The sequence below is a fragment of the Aulonocara sp. 'chitande type north' Nkhata Bay genome, linkage group LG4, assembly GCF_057382095.1.
Source record: "Aulonocara sp. 'chitande type north' Nkhata Bay isolate Kocher_YH1m ecotype deep benthic linkage group LG4, A_spYH_male_GT1.1, whole genome shotgun sequence".
Classification (NCBI taxonomy): domain Eukaryota; kingdom Metazoa; phylum Chordata; class Actinopteri; order Cichliformes; family Cichlidae; genus Aulonocara; species Aulonocara sp. 'chitande type north' Nkhata Bay.
This window is the reverse complement of record NC_141347.1, coordinates 10,468,177-10,489,687: the sequence shown is the minus strand read 5'-3', so window position 1 is coordinate 10,489,687 and position 21,511 is coordinate 10,468,177. Positions and strand designations below refer to the sequence as shown.

The 21,511-nt window shown below is 38.4% G+C and overlaps 2 protein-coding genes and 1 long non-coding RNA gene across 4 annotated transcripts in view; 1 reads left to right on the top strand and 2 right to left on the bottom strand.

Annotated features, from left to right (window-relative positions):
- abat (4-aminobutyrate aminotransferase) overlaps positions 1 to 3,891 on the bottom strand; it is a 30,192-nt gene extending 26,301 nt beyond the window's left edge. The window contains exon 1 of the mRNA XM_086288320.1: positions 3,754 to 3,891. The gene's annotated coding sequence lies outside the window, so the exon portion shown is untranslated. The remainder of the gene's footprint in view (positions 1 to 3,753) is intronic.
- LOC147331964 (uncharacterized) lies at positions 502 to 21,193 on the top strand. The gene is made up of 2 exons (XR_015128746.1): positions 502 to 808; positions 8,529 to 21,193. It is a non-coding gene; the product is annotated as an uncharacterized LOC147331964 (long non-coding RNA).
- The window catches only part of pdxdc1 (pyridoxal-dependent decarboxylase domain containing 1), a 34,136-nt gene continuing 18,490 nt past the window's right edge, over positions 5,866 to 21,511 (bottom strand). For both annotated transcript variants that reach the window (XM_086288318.1, XM_086288319.1), the window contains exons 15-23: positions 20,429 to 20,487; positions 16,953 to 17,058; positions 16,336 to 16,510; positions 14,665 to 14,783; positions 14,438 to 14,559; positions 12,252 to 12,344; positions 10,999 to 11,095; positions 10,500 to 10,598; positions 5,866 to 8,765 (exon numbers count right to left, since the gene is read on the bottom strand). In XM_086288318.1, coding sequence (XP_086144444.1) covers positions 8,494 to 8,765; positions 10,500 to 10,598; positions 10,999 to 11,095; positions 12,252 to 12,344; positions 14,438 to 14,559; positions 14,665 to 14,783; positions 16,336 to 16,510; positions 16,953 to 17,058; positions 20,429 to 20,487 — 1,142 coding nt within the window. In that variant the 3' untranslated portion in view covers positions 5,866 to 8,493. The remainder of the gene's footprint in view (positions 8,766 to 10,499; positions 10,599 to 10,998; positions 11,096 to 12,251; positions 12,345 to 14,437; positions 14,560 to 14,664; positions 14,784 to 16,335; positions 16,511 to 16,952; positions 17,059 to 20,428; positions 20,488 to 21,511) is intronic.

Genomic DNA, 21,511 nt, shown 5'->3' with positions numbered 1-21,511 from the left:
ATGCACAGAAATAAATTATTTTTCAATATATTAAAATATTAAATAGATTCAACATCTTTCTTCAACAAAATTGCAGACTGCACAGATGGTACCTTCCCAAAGGAAAAAGTACTATAGCTTACTAGGGTATATATATTAGACTTAATAGTTACTATATACAGTAATGGACTTCTATTCATTTTGCATTAAATTAAAACTTTGGGTGTCAGATAATTATTTATTAAAAGCTAGACATTTTAAATGAGAATAAGAAAGAAAAGTATGTCTTTGTGATCCCCTTTTCCCTGTTAATGCCCTATCGGCCCCCCTGGCTAAACTTTGCTAGATCCGCCCCTGCACAGTTACCAATGTCAGCTAGTAAAAAAAGATCCTGGTGTAGAAAGTAATATTAAATAAATTCTAACAACAGCTTATCAAGCTTAAACGTGCTGCTGTTGTTTATCCGCTGGTTTCCTCTTTCTGGTGCAAAGTGGGCCAAAAGCAAACAAGAGAGACGGACTCACGACAGAAAAGCCGATCAGCTGATCATTAAGCAGTTTCATGATTGAAGTAGCAGCAAGAGAGGGAGGGGGAAGAGAAGAGGCAGTCGCTCCATATATCCTTTGTTAAGCTTAACGCAGGAATGCTTTACAAACATTCAGAGATGGACTGACACACTTGCTTTACTTCTCTCGGGATAACTTTGTCGGAGATGAAATGCCGGGTTGCTAGCGAAGCTCCAAATGCTATCCAGACCACCAACAGGTCCTGCATGCCACAGCCGCTCTATCACGTGATGCATACTGCTCCGACGTGCTAATGTTCTGAGGTGAGTTACGGCGTGTTGCAAGTTTTGTGAGGTGCTTTCGTGATATTTAATGGATCGGATTACATTTTTTAATTTTTCTCCGATATCCGATCCAGTAATTTAGGTCAGTATCGGACCGATACCGATACGTAATATCGGATTGGTCCATCTCTAGTTTAAACATATTGGCACCCAATTAGCCTTTATTACAGGTGCAGTTATAACCACTTTAAACTGTTGAGTTGAATCTATAAGCTTAAATGCTTTTGAATGCTTGTTATAATCTTAAGTGTGTATGTGCTGATTTTGTTGATTCTGACTACACTCTGTGCAAAAGTCAGGCTGACAGGAAATTGCAGGTTTGCAGAGCGTGCTTTTACAGAAGTGCAACGGGTGAGATGACAGAGCATTTAAGGACGACACACACACACACACTCAGTTAGAGAGAATCATTTATAGGTCATTGTTATTGTGGTTTTGAGAGGTTAATCATGTTGACTTGTAACTGCGGGTTGGAGAAGCGGTAGTCAAAAGGTTGACACGAAACATCTGCCATGAAGATAGAGACAATGTTCCTTTTCAAACTGTGTTAAAAGTCATTGTGGTTTTGAATTGACGTATGCATATATCGTATCTGATGACGCATGAGGGGGCGTCATTAAATTCAAGCCCTGATGGTATACTAATCAAATGCTTATGCTTTGATTAGTCGGAGATCAGCGCTGTCTGCAAACGGAGCTGGTCCCCCCCCCACGCGTGTATTTCATTAAAATCAATTGTTTGACCAAGTTCTGGACCATGGTTGTTTGTACTCTCCTTCCTCAATATTTGAACCTTAACAGTGCAATAAAGACTACAAAGTTTAATGGAAGGAAACTACTAACTGAAACTTGAATCCTTACTTAGGACCTGTATTTCATTCACACAAAAGGGTAAATTTCATAGCCTTTTCTTTTTACAGGATGCAGTTTGGAGCAAAACTATTTTTTAAAATATCTTTAATTGCAGAACTATTACGTCCAGAATCATACTCCTGTAAATTTAACAACATCAGAATGAGAGTTCCAAAAAATTAAAAAACCTTGCTTTGAATAAAACTTTAACTAAAGGGATATGTAAACTATACAATACGCTCTCCTTTGCTAACAATGACAATACTTCATTTGTCAAAGAGAAATGGGAGTCTGAGGTGGGGGTTAGACGATCAGAGCAAGCCTGGGGTAGTATTGGCAAATGCCAATGGTCTTCAACTAACAGCTGACTTGGAGAGAGCATTGTTGGAAGACCGTGATGACACATTTCAAAACCCTACATCAAGACAAATATAAGAACCCAAATGTTCAATGTCGGAGACACTGCAGTTTTTATAAGGCTGGAAGATAAGTTGTCTTTTTACTCATTCACAGGTGGAAAACCTTTCTGGGTTATGTCAGATTCAGACACTTCAAGTGTCAAATCTGAAACTGTGACTTCACATATAAAATAATGACTTTTCTTGGTCGTATTTGCCAATCCAACAGATAACAGTATCATGTCTTTGACAGTGATCTTTGTCCCTGCAGTGTCACCCTCTGAGCTAGAAACAACCTGGAAACTGGAAACACATAAACACATTGTGGTAGAACTTTGTATAATAATGTGTGGTGGAAACATTTTGTACCATTTCTGACTGACGCTGTTCTTAAATAAAGAATTTCAAACAAACAAACAAATAAAGTAAAATGTTAAAATGGACCCTCAAACAGGCAGGCAGTGCTCTCGCATCCATGTTCCAGTTAAAACCTGTGCAGCAGCATTTTGCAAAAGCTGAAGACGAAACAGAAAGAAGTGACTAACCACAACATGCAACAGACGATACTAAGTATCATCTGCATAACACCGGAAAGCAATTTTGTGCTTTCTTAGAATGGAACAGAGGAGCAGCAGATACTTCTTATTCCTATGGAAGTAAGGATGAACTTAGTTTTTAACACACCACTTCAGCATTGATTACGTTTCCTAAATAAGTAATGGGATTTTGATTTATGTTTTGTTATTCATATATATATATATATATATAAAAACAATGATACAACCAATATATGTATATCGTTCAGGTTTACTGTTTCTATATACCCAAATTTAAGACCAGATTACATTTTAATATGTCCCGATTCATAAAAGTGATTTACCTGCTTTTATTTTATTGACAGAATGCACATCAGATTTTTGAGCAATCCCAATTTAAAGAAATTATTAAGGAAAAACATCAGAGGAACTTTTTTTTTTCAGCTACTCGTTCGTACATAAAATGTTACACAGACATAACGCGATTATGTTTTCTCTGTTTATCATTGTGATACAAACCTGGGCCAATAATCTATAAAATAAAACATTTCAACTCCTTACTTCAGTTATACAGCAAGTATTTATCTAAGAACAACCAGAACAAAATAAATTTGTTAATATAGTGTCTCGTGTCGGTAATGATAGCGAGTAACACCTTATTTTATATATCGTTATTCTGATAACCTTTAAATTCGTTCATGTCGCAGTACATGTTTGATGCTTTTAGGAGTCGCTGTGAAGAGTCCTGATTTGAATACATGTAAACAAGGTATTGATTACACGGCCGCCCTTTGCTGCAGACTGGAGTTGCCATAAACCAGGACAATAAAGACAGTATGTGTGTGCTATTGGCATTCCGCTCTTCTGAAAAATCTGGATCCCACTGGTTCTGGCTGGTTCACACAGAGATTAGAGGTTCATGAATCGTAATAGGCTGGCCAATCCAAACTAGTAATATGTTAAAATGAGACAGACGTTTCATTAAAAGCTATCCAGTCGAGGCTGCTGCGGGCTGCTGCAGATCCCAGTGCACTGACGTTTAACAGACCTGACAGAATCACGATGTGCCAGTTCCACAGCGATTGTGATCTCATCTAAGCTACCCATGTGAAAATGATAAAGGCTTTGAGAACACTTACTGATGATCCAGTGACAACAGCAAGATCCACACGCAAAACTGCCGGAACCACTGCTGTTGCAAAGAAGCAGTCTCCTCGATTTCTGCAAAGCCAGAGACTCCGCCCACCCTGACAACATCATCCACCAGGAGCGAGGGCTGCTCCGTACAAGAGGAGGGGCTTATTGTCAGTCCGAGAGAGAGAGAGACCTTGTTTTTTCAATCTAAAGGTACGCTGAGGTGTGTGTTACAAGACGATTATACATTTCGTTGAAATGAAAAATCCCAACAGGATAATTAATTATTGTTTTCAGTGAGAAAAAAAAAAAAAAAGCTTTCTGAGATCGATGAGATTGGCTGCTATTTAACAGCCAATCAAAAGAGTCTCTGCTGGCACGAGAGTGGAAAAAGGCGTGGAAACGGAAGGACACTGGCATTAATTTATTAATCATCACTGTGTCTTTTTATTGTCTTGTTACGGCAACAATTGGGTGTTGTGTGACTAGGAGAATGAAGTATGTAGCCTAAAGCGCTTTGAGTGCTTTTTCTGGCGTACTGCAGCATAAATAAATAGTGTAAATAAAAGTATATAATTGAGCAAAAAAGCTTGACGTTTTTTGAAGAGCTGAGTTTTGACAAGTTTCTTTAAAAAGTCTTCCTTCCTTTTGAGTTTTGTCACTTCTGTTGTGATTTTGTTCAGCCGTGTTTTGCTTTTCCCAGCTGTCTCCACTTCCCTAATCACCCTTTTGTGTACCGGTGTATATATAGTCGCTGTCTCTTTTTGTCCCCTGTCAGAGTATCAGTTCTGACAGAGAACAACAACAACAGTCCTCCACGCACTTTATATTGTGTGGTAAAGACCTTACAGTTATACCAAGGAAACCCCAATAATCAGATGGCCCCAAATGAGCAAGCACTTGGTGACAGTGGGAAGGAAAAACTACAGGAAGAAATCTTCAGCAGAACCAGGCTCAGGGAGGGGCAGCTGTCTGCTGGGGGTGAGGAGAGGGAGATGGGAGAAAAAGAAACAATTTGGAAGACATTAATAATAACCAATTATTCAATTCAGAGTGGTATATAAAAACAGAAAACTTTTTTTTTTAAAAGCTGACCCTTTGGAGGAGCTCATCTCGGTGTGGTTCCAGTTTAACTCAGGAGCAGTCTGTTTATGGGGTGAATGTGATCTGACTTCAGTTTGAACCAACCAACATTGCAAGTCTGAGCTAACAAAAAAAAAAACAACTTGTGGCAATGTACTATAGATATGAAAAGGTCTGTATGGGCTAGCACTTAGCCGTAAAATGAATGGAAATTCTCCATGTTCTCCAGTAATCCAGAACACAGAACCGTATTCCTGACAGAAGCAAAAGCGAAAGAGTAGGTTTACAAATTGTTAGTGAGACTTGGTTTGATGTATTGTTGCCCCTGGCCCAATGCACCTTTGCCCAATGAGTGGACTGAACATTCTCATGTGGTTAGTAGTGACACATTGTGGTTGGCTTACAGTTCACCTGGATTCTCTGTCCGAAAAGAAACCAAATCACAGGAAAAAAGCTGCCAGGCAGCAGACCACAGAGAACATTCATGGATGTAATGAAGGATGACATGTAGATTGTTGTTGTAACAGAGTAGGAAGATGGAGGCAGATGATCTGCTTTGGCAACCTCTAAAGGTAGCACCTGAAAGAACGTCTGCCCATCTTTATGTCTGAGAAACTCGGCCTCTCTAAGATTTTTTTCCATAATACCCAGTCATGTTACTGACATGCTGCCAGTTACCTGAATTAGTTCCAAAATTATCCTCCAACTGTTTTTAGCATCACTTAGGCCTAGACTAGGCTGTATACAACTGGCTGTAAAATCAAGTAGCCATTCCTGTTATTATTTGAAATCTGCAGTCTGAGGTGCGTAGCTGTCACATTGCAATGTAAGTTCTTTTCACCCAGCAGAGTACGCTGGGTGATTTAAAAAAAAAAAGAGCTACACAAATCTTCACAGACCCTCACACTCACTGATAATTTATGTCACCCAGACCTGAGCGGATTTTCTGGTGCAGAACATATAATCCCAGTTTTTATTTGCTTTTCCAGACTTTTGTACCCTTGTCTCATCACTTGGAGCGATGATAAATCAGTCCAAAGTATTTCTGAGCGATCACTTACAAAGAATTTGAAGATGGAAAAGAAAAAAAAAAGAATTTGAAGATGGGTGTGGAGTAGTACAGTTAGCTCTAGAAGGACTCTTGTAGAGCTCCAGCGAGCCATAGATGTTTTACTTTACCTCTTATTAATTTCATTCTCTTTCTTCTTTTCATTGACTTTAACTTATTACTCTGTCTGTGACACAGTTAAGACTCGGGTTGAATTACAAATGATCAAGAATCATTAACATGACTACTGCGTTTAATGATCAACTCCCAACTGAACAAAGAAAGACTAAAAATCAGACAGTTAATCAGAAATTACCCGAACCCTGGACATGTGGTGACAGAAGTTACAACGAAAGAATTTCTGTGCTCAAAAACACCAACAAGAACAAACGAAAAAGATTCCAAACACATCAAACATCTAGACGGTGATGTAATCACATCAAGTTTTCAAGACTTTTTTCAATATAGAAACTTATTTTTGCATTAGAATTGTAACAAAAAACCCAAAACAAAAACAATAAAATTAATCTTCATTTCATTTAAATGCAAAGCAGCAGAACAATAATTATCTAAAGTATAAGTGCAATTAGTTTTTAATCTTCATTCCAACCATTCTTTACTCTTTACAGTAAACCTTCCACCAGCACCGGGCTCAAAGCAACTAAGAAAACATCCAGCTAAATTTAGGGGTTTGACTTTTGTTCTTGCAGAGGCAAAACCACCATGTCATGTTTGCCAGTGATTTATGTCGTTTTATATTGGTAGGGTTGAAGATAAGTGTTGTGACATTAGCTAAATTTCTGTTTCAATAAAGCATCAATAGTGCATCTACCATAAACCTTAGTAAATTATTTTTGTACAATTCATTTAAAAATGTGTCCCCAAAGTAATAGCTGGAAAAATAACCATTTCCTCTCCTGTCACCTAATTTTAATAATAAAATAATAAAACACAAAACCTCTTCATAAATTATTATTTGATGCGCTACTATAGAGTCAAGGAAAACAATCCATTTTGTAAGTAGTAGAAAATGCATACAGTATGTTCAAGTAGCCCGTAAGTAAGAGTAAGACATAAGATACAGGCAACCAGTGAAACTGAAAAAACAAAGCACCCTAACCCCGATTGTCCCTCTGATATAGTACTTACATTTTAAGGATAATATTTTGGAGAGAAGAGTATTCTCCCTCATACAGTGAATACCTGAGGCAAAGCTTCTCTGTGGCAGAAGCCCACTTTTTGCTCAGGTTCCATTATTGTGTAAAAAGTAGTTTTCTAGTGTAGTGTTTACACTTTTGCTTGGCAAGTGAAAGTTTGCTGGTTCAATTCCAGCTGGACACACATATACCCTTTGAGACTGAGTCAGGAAAGGCATCTGGCATACATCGCTCTGTAGCAACCCCTTGTGGTAAGAGATGAGTCAAAAGTACATTTTGTGAATAAAAACGGGAACATCTCACATGTCCCATAATCAGATTCTGCTTCACACAGCTCTGGCTAATGTACACTATGTTTGTTAATAGGGTAAATGTTTCTATAGAAAAGATTGTTTATTGTTGTAAAATTCAACTTGACTCTTACTGTATGTTAATGCGCACATGAATGTTTGAAGGCAATATATCAGTTGGTATTTTACATATGCATATCATGCATATCATTTGCTTCAACCATTCACAGTAAGGGGGTCAAAACTAACTTTAAGCTGCTTGATTTCCAGAGTTCTAAGAAATATTTTGTTTAAAATCTGAAACGAAATCTATAATATGGCTGCTCCTCTGCTCTGTAATCCAACACCAGATGAATCAGCTGACAGAAACTCCAGCCCGTCCCCCGTTTGATAGAAAAATCTACACTAAAACGTTATAATCAACTGACAGGTAGCACCGATGACTGCCTCAGCTGATCATAATTCAATGCACCTACATCTGATGGAAAACACTCAACAGTCATTTTGAATTTGATGACAGCAACATAACTTGGAATTTGGCACAGGTTCATACTGAGTAGCATCCCAGCTTCTTTTAACAAAATCTGTAAATGTCTGGGAAACGAGGAGGCTTGACCTTTGGGAGACGAGAGCTGCCCTATTCTTGTCTGAAAGAAGAGTATCTGCTCAACAGTCCTGGGGTTGTCTTTGCTGTATTTTCTGTTTGTTCTGAACTGTTTGGAATGCTAGCCACAGAGATATTCTCAAATTGCTCCATAATTTTAGAGTAAAGCTGTTTTTTGCAGATTGGTGAACCTCTGTCCATGTTTACTTCAGAGAAACTTTGTCAATCTAAGAAGCTCTTTTCATACCCAGTCATGCTACTGAATTGTTGTCAGTTAATTACTGCAGTTGCAAGTTATCCTGCTTTGTGTCACTTTTCCAGACTTTTGTTGCCCTATCTCAGCTTGAGACACGTTGCTGCCATTACATTTAAAATGAGCTAGCATTTTTCTTGAAATGATATATTCTCAGTTCAAACATTTGACATGTTTTCTGTGTTCTGAGTTTGAGATTTGCAAATCATTGCATTCTGTTTTTATTTACATTTTACACAGTAACTTTTTTTAAAGCATCTTTTAGGCTGGTTGCTCTAAGATGGTTAGAAAACCTGCAGAAACAGTCATCCTATCTTGTGCTCCCTTCTGCCTCTTGGCCTTCAGGGTGCATCTCTTCTGAGGCTTCCAAGTCATCGATCTCAGAAGACGACTTCAGGTTTTTCTCTGGTACCAAATCGCCTGAGGTGTGATGTGGCATCTCTGGTGTAGGTGGAGAGATCGGAGGGTTGATGCTGCTGCCGATCCCAGTAGGATTTTCCTCCTGGAATGTTGCCTCAGCCTGTGTGCAGCTGGTTTCAGTCGAATCTGTGCTCGCGCCTGCACGTCGAAATAACTTCTGACCTGTGGCACAAGGCAAGTGTGATGTACAACACAAATCAGTACCTGCTGATTTCATGAAAACACTAAACTGGTCAAGATATAAACCTGTAAGCTCTCTAACGATGAAAAGTAGATCTTTCAAAGAGAAGAAGCTATTCTTTAAGAGAGAAATGGACTAAATATGCTGAGACCAAATGCAAAGTACTAATGGGCTCCATGAAATCATGGTCATGTGGATTTACTTTTCGAGGTGAAACTTTCAAAAACTACTGAAAGCATTCAGTGACAAAAATATAAACCAAAATAATAGAAACAACAAAGATTACCATGACATGCAAACTTGTGGGTTTGCTCATCAAAATGCTCTCAGAATGAAAAAGTCATCTTGTATCTATTTTTATCCAGACGGTGCTGTGAAGCTTTCAGCGCCTCTGCTAGATTTCGATTGCTTCCTCAAAGTCCTTTTTCCGGCTCTTGTACTTGTGCCTCTGCTATGCTTTCTGGATGTTCTCCACTGTGTCCAAATGGTGACATAGGAGACATGAATTTGTATATCATGTTGGACAAAGCTTGTGATGGTATGGCTGTTTAATGCACTAAGCTGGTGTACAATGCCATGAAGAGGGTAAAACATCCTCTTCTTTTTGCCGCTTGAAAGTATGTAAAGTGTTCTCCCTCAGACAGACCAGCATGTTTATAGACCTCTCTATTTACAGTCTGACACTGAGATGATTTCATGGGAAAACAACCCGGTGAATGTCACATATAACTAAAAAAAAAAGGTTTTCTCCTTGTCCTGACAGTTCAATTCAATTCAATTCAATTTTACTTATATAGCGCCAAATCACAACAAAAGTCGCCTCAAGGTGCTTCATAGATACAGAGAAAAACCCAACTATCATATGACCCCCTATGAGCAAGCACTTTGACGACAGTGGGAAGGAAAAACTCCCTTTTAACAGGAAGAAACCTCAGTCAGAACCAGGCTCAGGGAGGGGCGGCCATCTGCTGCGACCGGTTGGGGTGAGAGAAGGAAGACAGGATAAAAGACATGCTGTAAGTGCAGACTGAAACCCAGCTCTGTATGTTTACTCTCTATGCAAGTGGTCAGAAACGGGTTTCCAGGAATCTGAAAATTGCACCTGACCTGGAAGTAATCCAGATGCATATGCACACAACCTTGAAATAGAGACGGTCCATATTTAAGTTTTAATAGGCAATGTCTCTAAACTTTGTTACACCTTGTATTGGCAAGAAGACCAATAACATACTGAATCTGTAAAGTAGCTTTGTATGATTGAAAAGAATCATTTTTATTTTACACTGCTAGCTCCACACAGAGGACAAAGCAAGGCCTGGTTTTAGCACCTTCTTCGTTTAAGTGAACTTTCTTCTAAATTACTGCCTCTGCAAGCAGACTCGAACATCACAGGGGTGAGGCTCCTGGATCTGAAACGGCCAAATAAAGGTCCCTCTCTTTTTGACTCCGCTAGCTTTGAGAGTGGAAAAAACATAAATAAACTTGGCGCCTAGAGCAGTCTGAAGCTGAACTTTAGTCACACGGTGACGATTTATGCATAGTCAAATAAGGACAAGCAGAACAGGTTACCTTAAACTTGAGCAAGAAAGCTGACAACAGGAAATGATAAGTTAATTATTATGTGGTGGTTAGTGTAGACATATTGCACAAAGTGCTTTTATTGGCGATCTGCTATTACCAGAGCGAGTGTGAGTGAAAGGCAGGAACTATCTTACCTGGCAGTTTCTTTGATGAAGAAATGGGAGTGTCCTGCAGGGATGGCCTGTCAGCTTGGGCTTTGGTGGAGTAAGTCACTTCTGTGGAATCCAGAGAACCTAAAAACACCCAAGTCATTAACCAACTCATGCTCTGTATGTTACACATACTGTAGATTTGCTATATTTAAACTCAATTAGTTTTTATATGTAATCAGTGACTCAAATACTTGAAGGACCTGGAACAGGAATAACTGTTGACAGAATACGTCGACTAAAACAGCAAGTCAAAGAAATGTGGTGGGTGTTAGCAAATTAAATTCAAGCTGTAAAGTTTTTAAAAGAGAAAATGTAACTCTCTCAAAAGCTCTTCTTCTAAATTCAGTCTGAAACTAAGAAACATTCAATGAAGAACCTGAGAACAAAGTATTCCACTTTACCTACATAAACATGTGGTTGAAACAAGAATAGCTTTGTGGGTTACACAGAATGAGTCTGTCCTAACAGAGAAATGGACTACCTGCTGCAAGACTGAATGTCCGTCCCTTTATGGAGCTTTGGATCGGAGAGAACCAGTTTAACACAGAGCCAACCACAGGAAGCTGTCTCAGCATTCCCTAGAATACACAGCAGGAGTTACAATTCATCATTTCAACACACAACTCAGTCTAGGCACACTCCCATTTATTCATCTGTACTGGAACACACAGTGAAGCAGCGAGCAAATCTTTCAAAAGTGTATACAAGCACCAGAACTTGTGCTTTTCTCTCTGAAGCTATTAATCTGAAGACAAAAAGAAAGTTGCTACTTCCAACACAGAGAACATTTAATTCCAACCGTTGGATAGAGACTGAATGGAGTTCAGAGCTGATTGTCTTGATTTCTGTTTTTTTTTTTTCCTTTGGGAGGCTCTTGAGAAGTTTTTAAGTAATACTTTTTTTGTTTTAAATAGTAAAACTGCAAAAAAAACTTCTCAACATCACAGGTACAAATTTTAGTGACCATTAAGTTATGTATGGGCAACAAGGATTGAACTTGACTTGTGAAACAAATGCAAATGGAAAATTCAACATTGCTTTCACATTTCTTTAACTGCGTCCATTCCCATGAGTTTAATAGGAATAGTGATTGGGCTTTGTCTCTGTGTACCTGCAAGTTGATGCATCTTTCCAAATCTCAGCGGAGACTTGATATCGGCCACACAGTGTAAAGGAATCCATCACATAGAAACTTGTGGTTTTATTTTAAATTGGTTTCCCAGTGAAATAAATTGTACTGATTATTCTGAGGTTCCTGACAAACTTAAAATTGAGATCTTTTTGCCTTATTGGAACAACTGAACAAACACTATTTGTTCCCATCTTTGCAGTTTGGAGGAAAGTGGAATTTACATTTTGATATATAGGTGTTATCACAGTTGATGGATTACCCTTTTACCCCCTTGGTGATGTGGACATTCATGGGAAATGCCTAGAGTAGTAACATGCCCTACACCCATCTTGGTTGAAACAAAAGGCACTGCTTCTACAATGACTTCACTATACCCCTGTTTTCAGATTAATGTAAGCAGTTACACTAACACAGACCGAGAACAGGAGGAGACAAAAAACATCTCTATGTTTGAAGCTTATCATTCATTTCAGACCCTGAAAGTCAGCTTACGCTGGGCTCACCAGTTTTGGTACTTGTATCCACTTGTGAATGATTTAACCTATGATCTTAAGTTACCTACTCCACTACAAACATGCACGCGCACACACGCACACACCCACCTCCTCCACGAGTTTCTCCTCATTAGCCTTTTGCAGCTGCAGCTCTGCCTCCAGGATGCCTTTCCTCACCACCTCTGTCATGTTCTGCAGCAACTAAGCAGAAAAGAATCACTGCTTTATAAACGTAAATGTCATTAATGAAGAATAAGCCAAACCTGGAGTTCAACTCGTACCAGACATTTTGACATGTTTTTATAAAAGTATTAGCAATAAATAACCATTCATAAATTCCAGATGACAGTTTCCCTAGGCAACAATCTTATTAACTTTGAATGTAGCTATAACTTAAGTAAATTACTTTTTGAATGCTTGGATATTTATATCACCTAGGGCTGTTCGATGTAACGATATATATCGGATGACGATATAAAAACGTCTATCGTTTCATTTTACGCTATTGTTTGTTTCGTGGTGTCGCAAAATAAACTGTTTACGGCAATATTTTTTTTCATCGTTTTGATGGTCACTGTAGTGGCTATATTAATTTCTTAAAGTTCTCTCTTTCTCTTATATTTAATATAACCACACTACAGACGGACAAGAGCTTGTTTTTATGGGTTGTCGTTAGCAACAACGACGTTAACACCACCGCATGTCCGCTTGTTTATTTTCCACATAAACCTTTCAGAATAAAGCTCAAGATCCTGTTGAGAATCTTCAAAATAAACGGAATCACGTGAAAAAGTATGCAGAGTATTGACGGATGAGAAGCAAAAAAAAAAAGAAAAAAAAAAAGAGTCGTGAGGTGCTAAAAAATAAACCTTAGACTCAAACGTTAGAACAGGCTGTGTAATAAATACTAAGTGTAATAAGCGGCCGTTACAACTTATGTCTAACAATGTATAGTTTCATGCATCGGTTAAAACATTCGACTCCAGGTACACGATGCCCAGCTGGAAACACTTCACCTACCTTAGATTCACAGAATTTACAGAAAATATTACATTTTTTGTGATTTATATTGTTATCGGGACGATAGATGTTTTATATCGGGATATGAGATTTTGGTCATATCGCACAGCCCTAATATCACATCAGCCTAAACTGTCTAGGATAAGGTTGAGCGATATGTACAATTTTTCCAACTGACATTCATCAGTCCAATAAATGATAGGGTCATGCAGGTGACTTTCTGATGGGCGGAGCAATGTAATCATGCACAGACTGATTTGCGTGTTTAGAACACAGAACAAGTCCAAACATAGAGAAACTAGCTGCCAAAAAATACAAAGCACCAATTTGGGATTTCCTTGGCTTTAAACCAGATGAAAGAGGTAAACCCAAGGATGTAAGGCGTGTGCCACTTTGGTACAGTTGGATATAAAATTTGACAACGAAAAAAGCCTGCACCTGCTGCATTATATGCACTATTAATATCGATAAAGAGAGATGAAAAATACTGATGAAGAATAGAGATGGAGTGTTGTCAGAACACTGGTTAAGTTTATTAAATTCACTCAGTTAAGTGATTTCTCATATATGCTAATCTGTGCAGATGGTAAGAGCACACAAGCTAGTTTACCCTCAAAGACCAGAGGTCTATTCACACATGCATGTGCAAAGCCCCAGAAAAAAGCTGCTGGCTTCTCAGCTTGCCCGGCTGAAATCATTGTTAACAGGAGACAGACAAAAGAAGTGCAGCTTTCAGTGACAACAGCCAAGAAGATGGCAGTAATGTAAAGGATGGATGCAAACGGGCGAGGGTTTCATGAAACCGCTTTCTCAGATCAAAAGCAAGAGATCACTTTATTTCAGTGAATTTGTCACTTTTTAGATTTGTCACTTCATTAAGTCAAGTATCATTAGCCAAATGCTCCTTCAGTTCCCAAAAGCAAACAAGTAGAGAGTTACAACAGAGATAAAAATGGTTCAGATTTTTTCAAATCTATTAAAATCAGTGAACAAAAAGTAATGCAAATAAAAAGATATAACACTGCTATAACTTCAGATATAAAATAAGGCAGAAATATCAGAGATGTTTAGATGGTTAGTCAGTTTGTGTTAGTTGACAAACAATAGTGTGCTACCTTATAGCTAGCTGCAGATCTATGGTTAAGCTAATGTAAACAGATTGGCAGCTTTGCCAACAATACAGCAACAACTGAATCAGAACTGGGAACAAGTTATTAACTGCAAATGCCATCTAAAGATTTTCAAATATTCTGCAAACTGAAAGCAGGACTTACCTTCCCGCTCTCCTCTATGTCCCTGCCCAGGGCAGCTATTGTATCCACCAGGTCTGAAACATCAACATCATCTGTCACCATTCCCACAAAAATGCAGCCCTGCTCTGTCACGAACTCAGGGCCTGAGAAATGAAACAAACAGAAACAGAGGAAAGAACAACAGAAATGGTTAAAACAGTGTTTTGTTTCTTTTTCCAAAAGCCTCTCAGATAAGTAGAGGTACCCACCAGTGGAAAACAGGATGTCAGTGTCAAGGTCTTGCAGTTTCTTGAGTAGCTCAGTGTTAATTTTCTCCTGCTCCTGCTTCTTCCTGTCCTCATCCATTCCATTAGCCTGCATCTCATACCTGAACATCACAGCATCAATCACATCCACAAGTGTGAAAACTACTGAAAACAAACAGATTTCTGTCTTTTTGTCTTTAGCAGTATTCTCAAATTGTCACAAGCAATTTGAGAATACTGCTAAAGACCAAAAGACAGAAATTAAATATGCAACATTGATAGTTTCTCTTAGAGTGATGATAATTTAACTAATTAAACAGATAAAGGCTTTAGTTATGTGACACTGAGCTTCCTTTCTTCTCATGTCTGCTATGCTAGTGCTATGGAACAACAGCAAATTAGGACATGATAAGATGAAGGAATTTTAATAAATATGGTTGTCTGGCTTCATCCATCAATATCCATTGACCAGTGCAAAGAAATGCCCCACCACAGAGTTCCTTGGACTCGATGCTCGGCTTTCTGCCTTGATGGCAATAGACCTTAACTGCATACATGTGTCCCTTTCTTTACCATGTCCAGTCAGAGTGTGACCAACTTTGGCAGACTAATATCACTGACTTTAATTGATTTTGACATTAGCCATTTGCTTCTTTATCAGTATCGAGATTTGTAACAGCTGATTAAGGAAAATTTGAAAATAAAGTGGAAATGGAAGAACACCCCTTATCCATGTCATGAGTGTTGATATTGCATGGTTTTCCCATCGAGGGTACTCTCCAACTTCACTGTTGGCAGAACAGCTCTTTGGATTGGCACAAACACTACAACCAATCTGAGCAGAGTTGTGGGGAGTGTAAAAAATAAATAACTACACACAACAAATGTATTTACTTTGTGTGTCTGAAAGCAAAAAAAGACAATATATCACCAAACATCAGTATTGTATTGGAATGGGTCTTACAAATGCTGTATCAGCCAGTCTCTACAAGTCATTAAATTACGGTTGTGGACTTCAGTCAAGTTCCTACAAGGACTAACAAATCATCTCACCTTGTCACTTACTAGTCAATGGAAACTGAGCCATGTATAAAATAACAAACATATGCACTGTCTTGATACAACTAAGATATACAGGCTGTGAAAAAGTTTTTCCAGATTTCTCATTTTTTGTGTATTTGTCATACTTACATGTTTCAGATCAATAAAAAGATGTTCATATCAAACAATGATAACTTGAGTTAATACAAAATGCAGTTTTTAAATAATGGTTTCAATTATTAAACAACAGAATCCAAATCTACTTGGCCTTCTGTGAAAAAATAACTGCCTCCTGAACCTGATAACTGGTTGTCAGGCTTTTGACATCCTGGATAAGTCGTCGATGCGCTCGTGGGATGATTCGCACGATGTGTTGTTATTTTGAGATTTTAGTCTTTTTACACAGGGCAAGGGCCAATAAAGGAAATCATCATTTAAAAACGATATTTTGTATTTACTCAGGTTATCTTTCTCTAATATAATCATTTAAATATATTATATTTAAGTGCTTTTTATATAGCACTGTATAAATCATTTTACGTCTTTGTTTTGATCTTACTACTACTACTGATTAATAAATATGCAAATAACATATTTAGTAAAGAACTTCATGTAAGCTGCATGCACCCTTACCGGACAACTCCCAGTCCAGGCCAGGCGAACTCGTTTATGTATCTGAGTGAGGGTGAACGTTTGTGTGTTTCCTCTCTGAAGTCTTCTCTGAGGGACATTGTGGAGCTCATTACAAATACCAGCTCTGTCATTTTCTCCACAATGGACTCAACATCCTCTTCCCGGGTCCCCAGAACTAGAAGGGAATGAGAAGTGAGAGTTGCATGTCTCCTAACTACTCAGGTGGTAGTTATCTGCTGATCGAACAGTCAGTGAATTGAGCCCTACCCGATAAAAAGTGTTTAGGCATAGATAAAAGCATTGCATAAATATGTATTGTGTGTCACATGTTATGCTGCATGTGACATCATTCATCATGACCGGTTTGGTGGTGGGTCGGTGATGATCTGGGGAGGCACAGACTTCTACTGGATAGCAACAGCAGCCTGAACACCAACTATTACTATGTCCTTTTTGTCAAATGATGTGGCATCCTTGGTACCCAGCCTGCATTTTCCCCCCACTGAGATCTGATGTGCTCTCTAATTGTTCTTCCCCCTCCCCCCTTTCCTTATTGAAGTGTATATTGTATATAAGTAAGAGCAGAATGTTGTAACGTGAACACAAGTTCATGTTACCTGCAGCTGTCAGGAGGGGACTGAAGCGTACGCAGGTGGCCTCGTCTTCAAGCTCCACCACATCTATTCCACTGGTGGGAACAAGTTCAGCCAGCTCTTCACCCAGCTACCCCAACAGAAAAAAAAATAGAAACAAAATACATATATATAATTCAGTTTGCTGAAGAAACAAGAAGGACAAGGGACCTATAGGAAAAGGTTCAGTTTAGACAAGCTCACAATTTAAACAATGTAAACTGGTACAAAGACAAAATATCAAATGTAGAAATTAAAAAATCTTTTTCTTTTAAAAAAATGTTGCTAGACAATATTGCATATAAAACAAAAAATGGCTGCAGCTCTAAATTTAGAAACATCCTGTCTCAGAGTGATGCTGAAAAACTAGTTCATACATTTATTACTTCTAGGCTGGACTACTGTAATTCATTATTACTGGTCTGTCCTAAGCCAAACCCCTGAAAAGCCTTCAAAATGCTGCTGTACTGTCAGGGACTAGAAACAGAGAGCAGATTTCACCCATTTTGGCTGCTGGCTGAAAGTGAAGGTGGTTCTTGGGGTATATAAAAGTAGATTGGGTTTTTTCAGGACCCTCTTCTGTGGAACCAGCTCCCAGTTTGGATTTAGGAGACCATGTTTACTTTTAAGATTAGGCTTAAACTGTTTGTTCTTGATAAAGCTTATAGTTAGTGCTGGATCAGGTGGCCATGTATCCTCACTTATTTATGCTCCAACAGACTTAGGCTGCTGGGGACTTCCTGTGTCGCAGCAGATGGCTGTCCCTCCCTGAGCCTGGCTCTGCTTGGGATTTCATACTGTTAAAATCCATTTTTTTCATTCCTAGTGTCAACAAGTGTTTGCCAATAGGGGCTCTTCTCACTTTTGGGGTTTTCTCTGTACTATTGTAAGGTCTTTACATTGCAATATAAGGCACCTTCAGGCGACTGTTGCCTGGTCTGATCAGTTTTAACTGTAAAAATCACAAATGATCGTGAGTAACTTGATCCTTGGCATCACTGATGGTATAAATACATTATAATAGTGTGTCAGGCATTTTTTGGCATGCTTTGATTACTAATATGAGGCACAGTTGTGCCGTGTCCTCAAATCTTTCAGTGACCTTTCTGTGTGGAGTCGTGCGTTTCCTCTGTGCCTCCACAGGTTCCTTTGGCTTCCGTCCACCAGAGGTGGGAATTAACAAAGTACAAATACTTTGTTACTGTACTTAAGTAAAATTTTCAGGTATCTGTACTTACATGAGTAGTTTTTTTCTGACCACATTTTACTTTTGCTCCCTACATTTTTAAACAAATATCAGTACTTTCTACTCCGTAAAACAGACTCGCTACTTTTGGTTTGACACATTTTAGGGGAGTTAGTTTTTGTTGCCACACACCGGAACAACCTCGGGTGTCCATACATTGAGGTTGTGGTACTTTGGCATCTAGCGAGTCCTACTGAAGAGGAATGAGCATAAAGGTAATGACTTTTCTTTAAGTGTCAGATCATTTCAAATGCAATTTCTCTACAGCTCAACAAACATCAGCAAACGCACAAACTGTTTGTGTGCAGTTTGTCTGTGTTGCTAGCTAAAGGTCCAGCTGCTATATTTCACAGGGAGAGAAAAAGAAAGAGTCAACTTCTCTCAGATAAGAAAGACGGGACAGGAGAGAGCTTAGATTTAAAGGTAAGGCCTGCTCAGTGGGATTTGATAAACAACACTTTTAAAGCTTACATGTGTGATGTTTACAGATATTTTATTTTGAAAAGGTCGAATGTAAGGCGGAAGGAAATTAGTAGAAGAAAGAACGAAAAAATGTTATAGGAACAAGTTAGCGCTGCAGACTGTATTGCCGCTGCAAGCCTGAGAATTAAAGAATGGAACTGAGAAATACTGAAGGTGTCATCATTAATGCTTGAGGCATGCAAACATTACAACATGCAAGTCCTCATGTTTTAAAATCAGATACTGGGTTTGCACATGTGACATTTTCATATTGTGAAACATCCTGCAAAACAAAGTAAGCTATACTATCTGTGCTATTTAAGGTTGCATGAAAATACTTGCTTAATAATAGTTTAGTGCAGGATAAACAGTTTAGTTTGTTGTACTGTGATGCAAAACCCCCCCGCAAAGAAACCCAGTGTGTGACTGGTGCACAGTGACTGTGGATTCATGGTCAGAGTTAGTTTACATCAAATGTAGCAGATTAATATGAATTTTAGCTGATGATCCTTAGATCCACTGACTGAATTCCACCTTGATACCAACTTCATACTATCTAGAAAAAAGCCATCATAAACAGTGTAGTGTCAGTGTAATGGATCTGCCAGGACAACTCATGAAACATCTGCTGATATGTTGTTGAATTAAGTCGTGAACATCCGCAAAGAGCACAGACTAATCTACTGGAGCTCACAATAGAAATGATTGTTAGTGATGATTCTTTTCCCCACACTGAGCCATTACAACCAGTTTTAGGGTTCCCCCAGTTCCTGAATCCACTTTAACCCCTGACTCTGTAAAGGCAAAGTGACCCTCTACAGTGTAGCAACAGAAAATAATATATTTTTGAAGTTAATATAGGACAAGGTTCAGTTAGCTTTGCACGAATAGAAACCTCCCCCAAAGAGCTACTTTCTGACTTTGAGTATATTTCACACCCAGTACTTTTTTACTTTTACTTAAGTAAAGAAGTTCAATCACTAATTCAGCTTTTACTGGAGTAGTTTTTAACAGCGGTATTTGTACTTCTACTTAAGTACAGAATGTCCTTACTGTTGCCACCTCTGCCTTTCACTTTTGTTCTGGAATGTTAACTGGAAATTGTAAATTGACTGTGGATGTGAAGTAGATACAGTGCTCAAAGTGTGTAGCACTATATGAATATGTGGTTAAAATGTGACTTGTAGGTAAGACAACTGAGCATTGTTTAAATGCACAGTTGTAGTCAATATGGGTATTGCCAAATTTGAGCGCTTCAGTGCTCGGGTAGAGTAGAAAAGTCCTATGTAAGAACCAGTCCATTTGCTCTTTACCATTTGTCCATCTGTTGATGACCACAGTGTCTAATAGGTTGTGTCAAAGCTCAAATCATCTGAAATTGGTTTCAAATATATCAATGAGTCCACTGTACTGAGATGACCTCCATAAATAGAACACATCTGGGATGTGTCATCATAGATGTCCATCAGAAAAGGCTGCAACAACTGTGTGATGTCAAGAACTCTGAGGAATGTTTTTCAGCATCTTGTTCAATTTCATTCACGAAGATTTAAGGAAACAGGGGTCCAACCCAGTAATAGCAAAGTGCTCAGTGAGTGCATGATGGACACAACACTTCCATGTCACCGTTCACATTTTCTGTTTTAACTGATGTTTTAGACACTTACATGGGATAGTAGATTGGAGCAGCTTTGACTAGCATAGACGCAAATGTGCAAGCTACAGTACATGTTAAAAAAAGAAGAACACTCACCCATCTGTTGAAGGCATCAAGGACCTCTTTTTCTCCAGCACAGAAACTCTCACTGGATGCTAAACACACAATACAGAAGGAAGCGAGATCGATATCTGTGTATGGTGATCTTATTGTTTGGATGTCACATCTCAGTCATTTTCATTTTGATAGTTGATTCTTCGCAAGAGCAACAATGCATGTAAAGACTGTATGCTTTGAAGGAGGGAAACTTTGTTCTATTTTTTTAAGTGGTGTTGAGCAGGCTTTCACAGTTTTCCTTTGCCCATCAGCACCTTGTTATATCTAATTCACACAGAATAAAGGCAAAAAACACCTTTGAATACCAGACTTCAAAAAGTCAGGCAACTATTCCTGAAGATTAATTAAAGACATTATAAAATAGCAAGAGAGTTATAGAGAGTTCTGTTTTGCCTTATTTAGTGTATTTCAATGTTTTTCTATATTTTGAACTGTTATAATAAATTGCTCCAACTACTTCCTAATTGGCTATCAAAATATAAAGAAATAAGAAGAGGTGGGTCAAGACATTTTACAGTATCGCAAGTTCAATTCAGTTCAGTTGCTACAACTACACATGTTTCTTTTCCAGCTATTTATTAATGAGTGACTTATGTATATATATGTATATATTGTACTATTCTTAGTTAGCGTATTGTCTGTCTTGTTAATGTTGGTTTATGTTGGTTTATAATGGAGCACTGTAACAAAAAAAATATTTCCCCCAGGGATCAATAAAGTATTCTGATTCTGATTCAAGAGTTACATAGCGTTGTAGTTTATTAAAACAGAGGGCAACATTTTGGAGGACAGAGGAAGATTGATGCAGCAGGTCTACACCAGCAAGTAGAAGAAATGATGACGAAATGTCCCATTCCCAAGAAATGACAGTCCATTCATCATCCTCAAACTTTTCAACACCTTAATATCATTGCTAATGGGAGGTGAACTCAAATTTTTTTAAAATCACAATTTCCATACCACATCGCACATTCACATCCTCCATAGATGACCTGTTGATTGATAGACTGTAGCTTTCAAACACTGGCTGCTCAAGTCATTAGCTGGCAATATTTGCCTTGC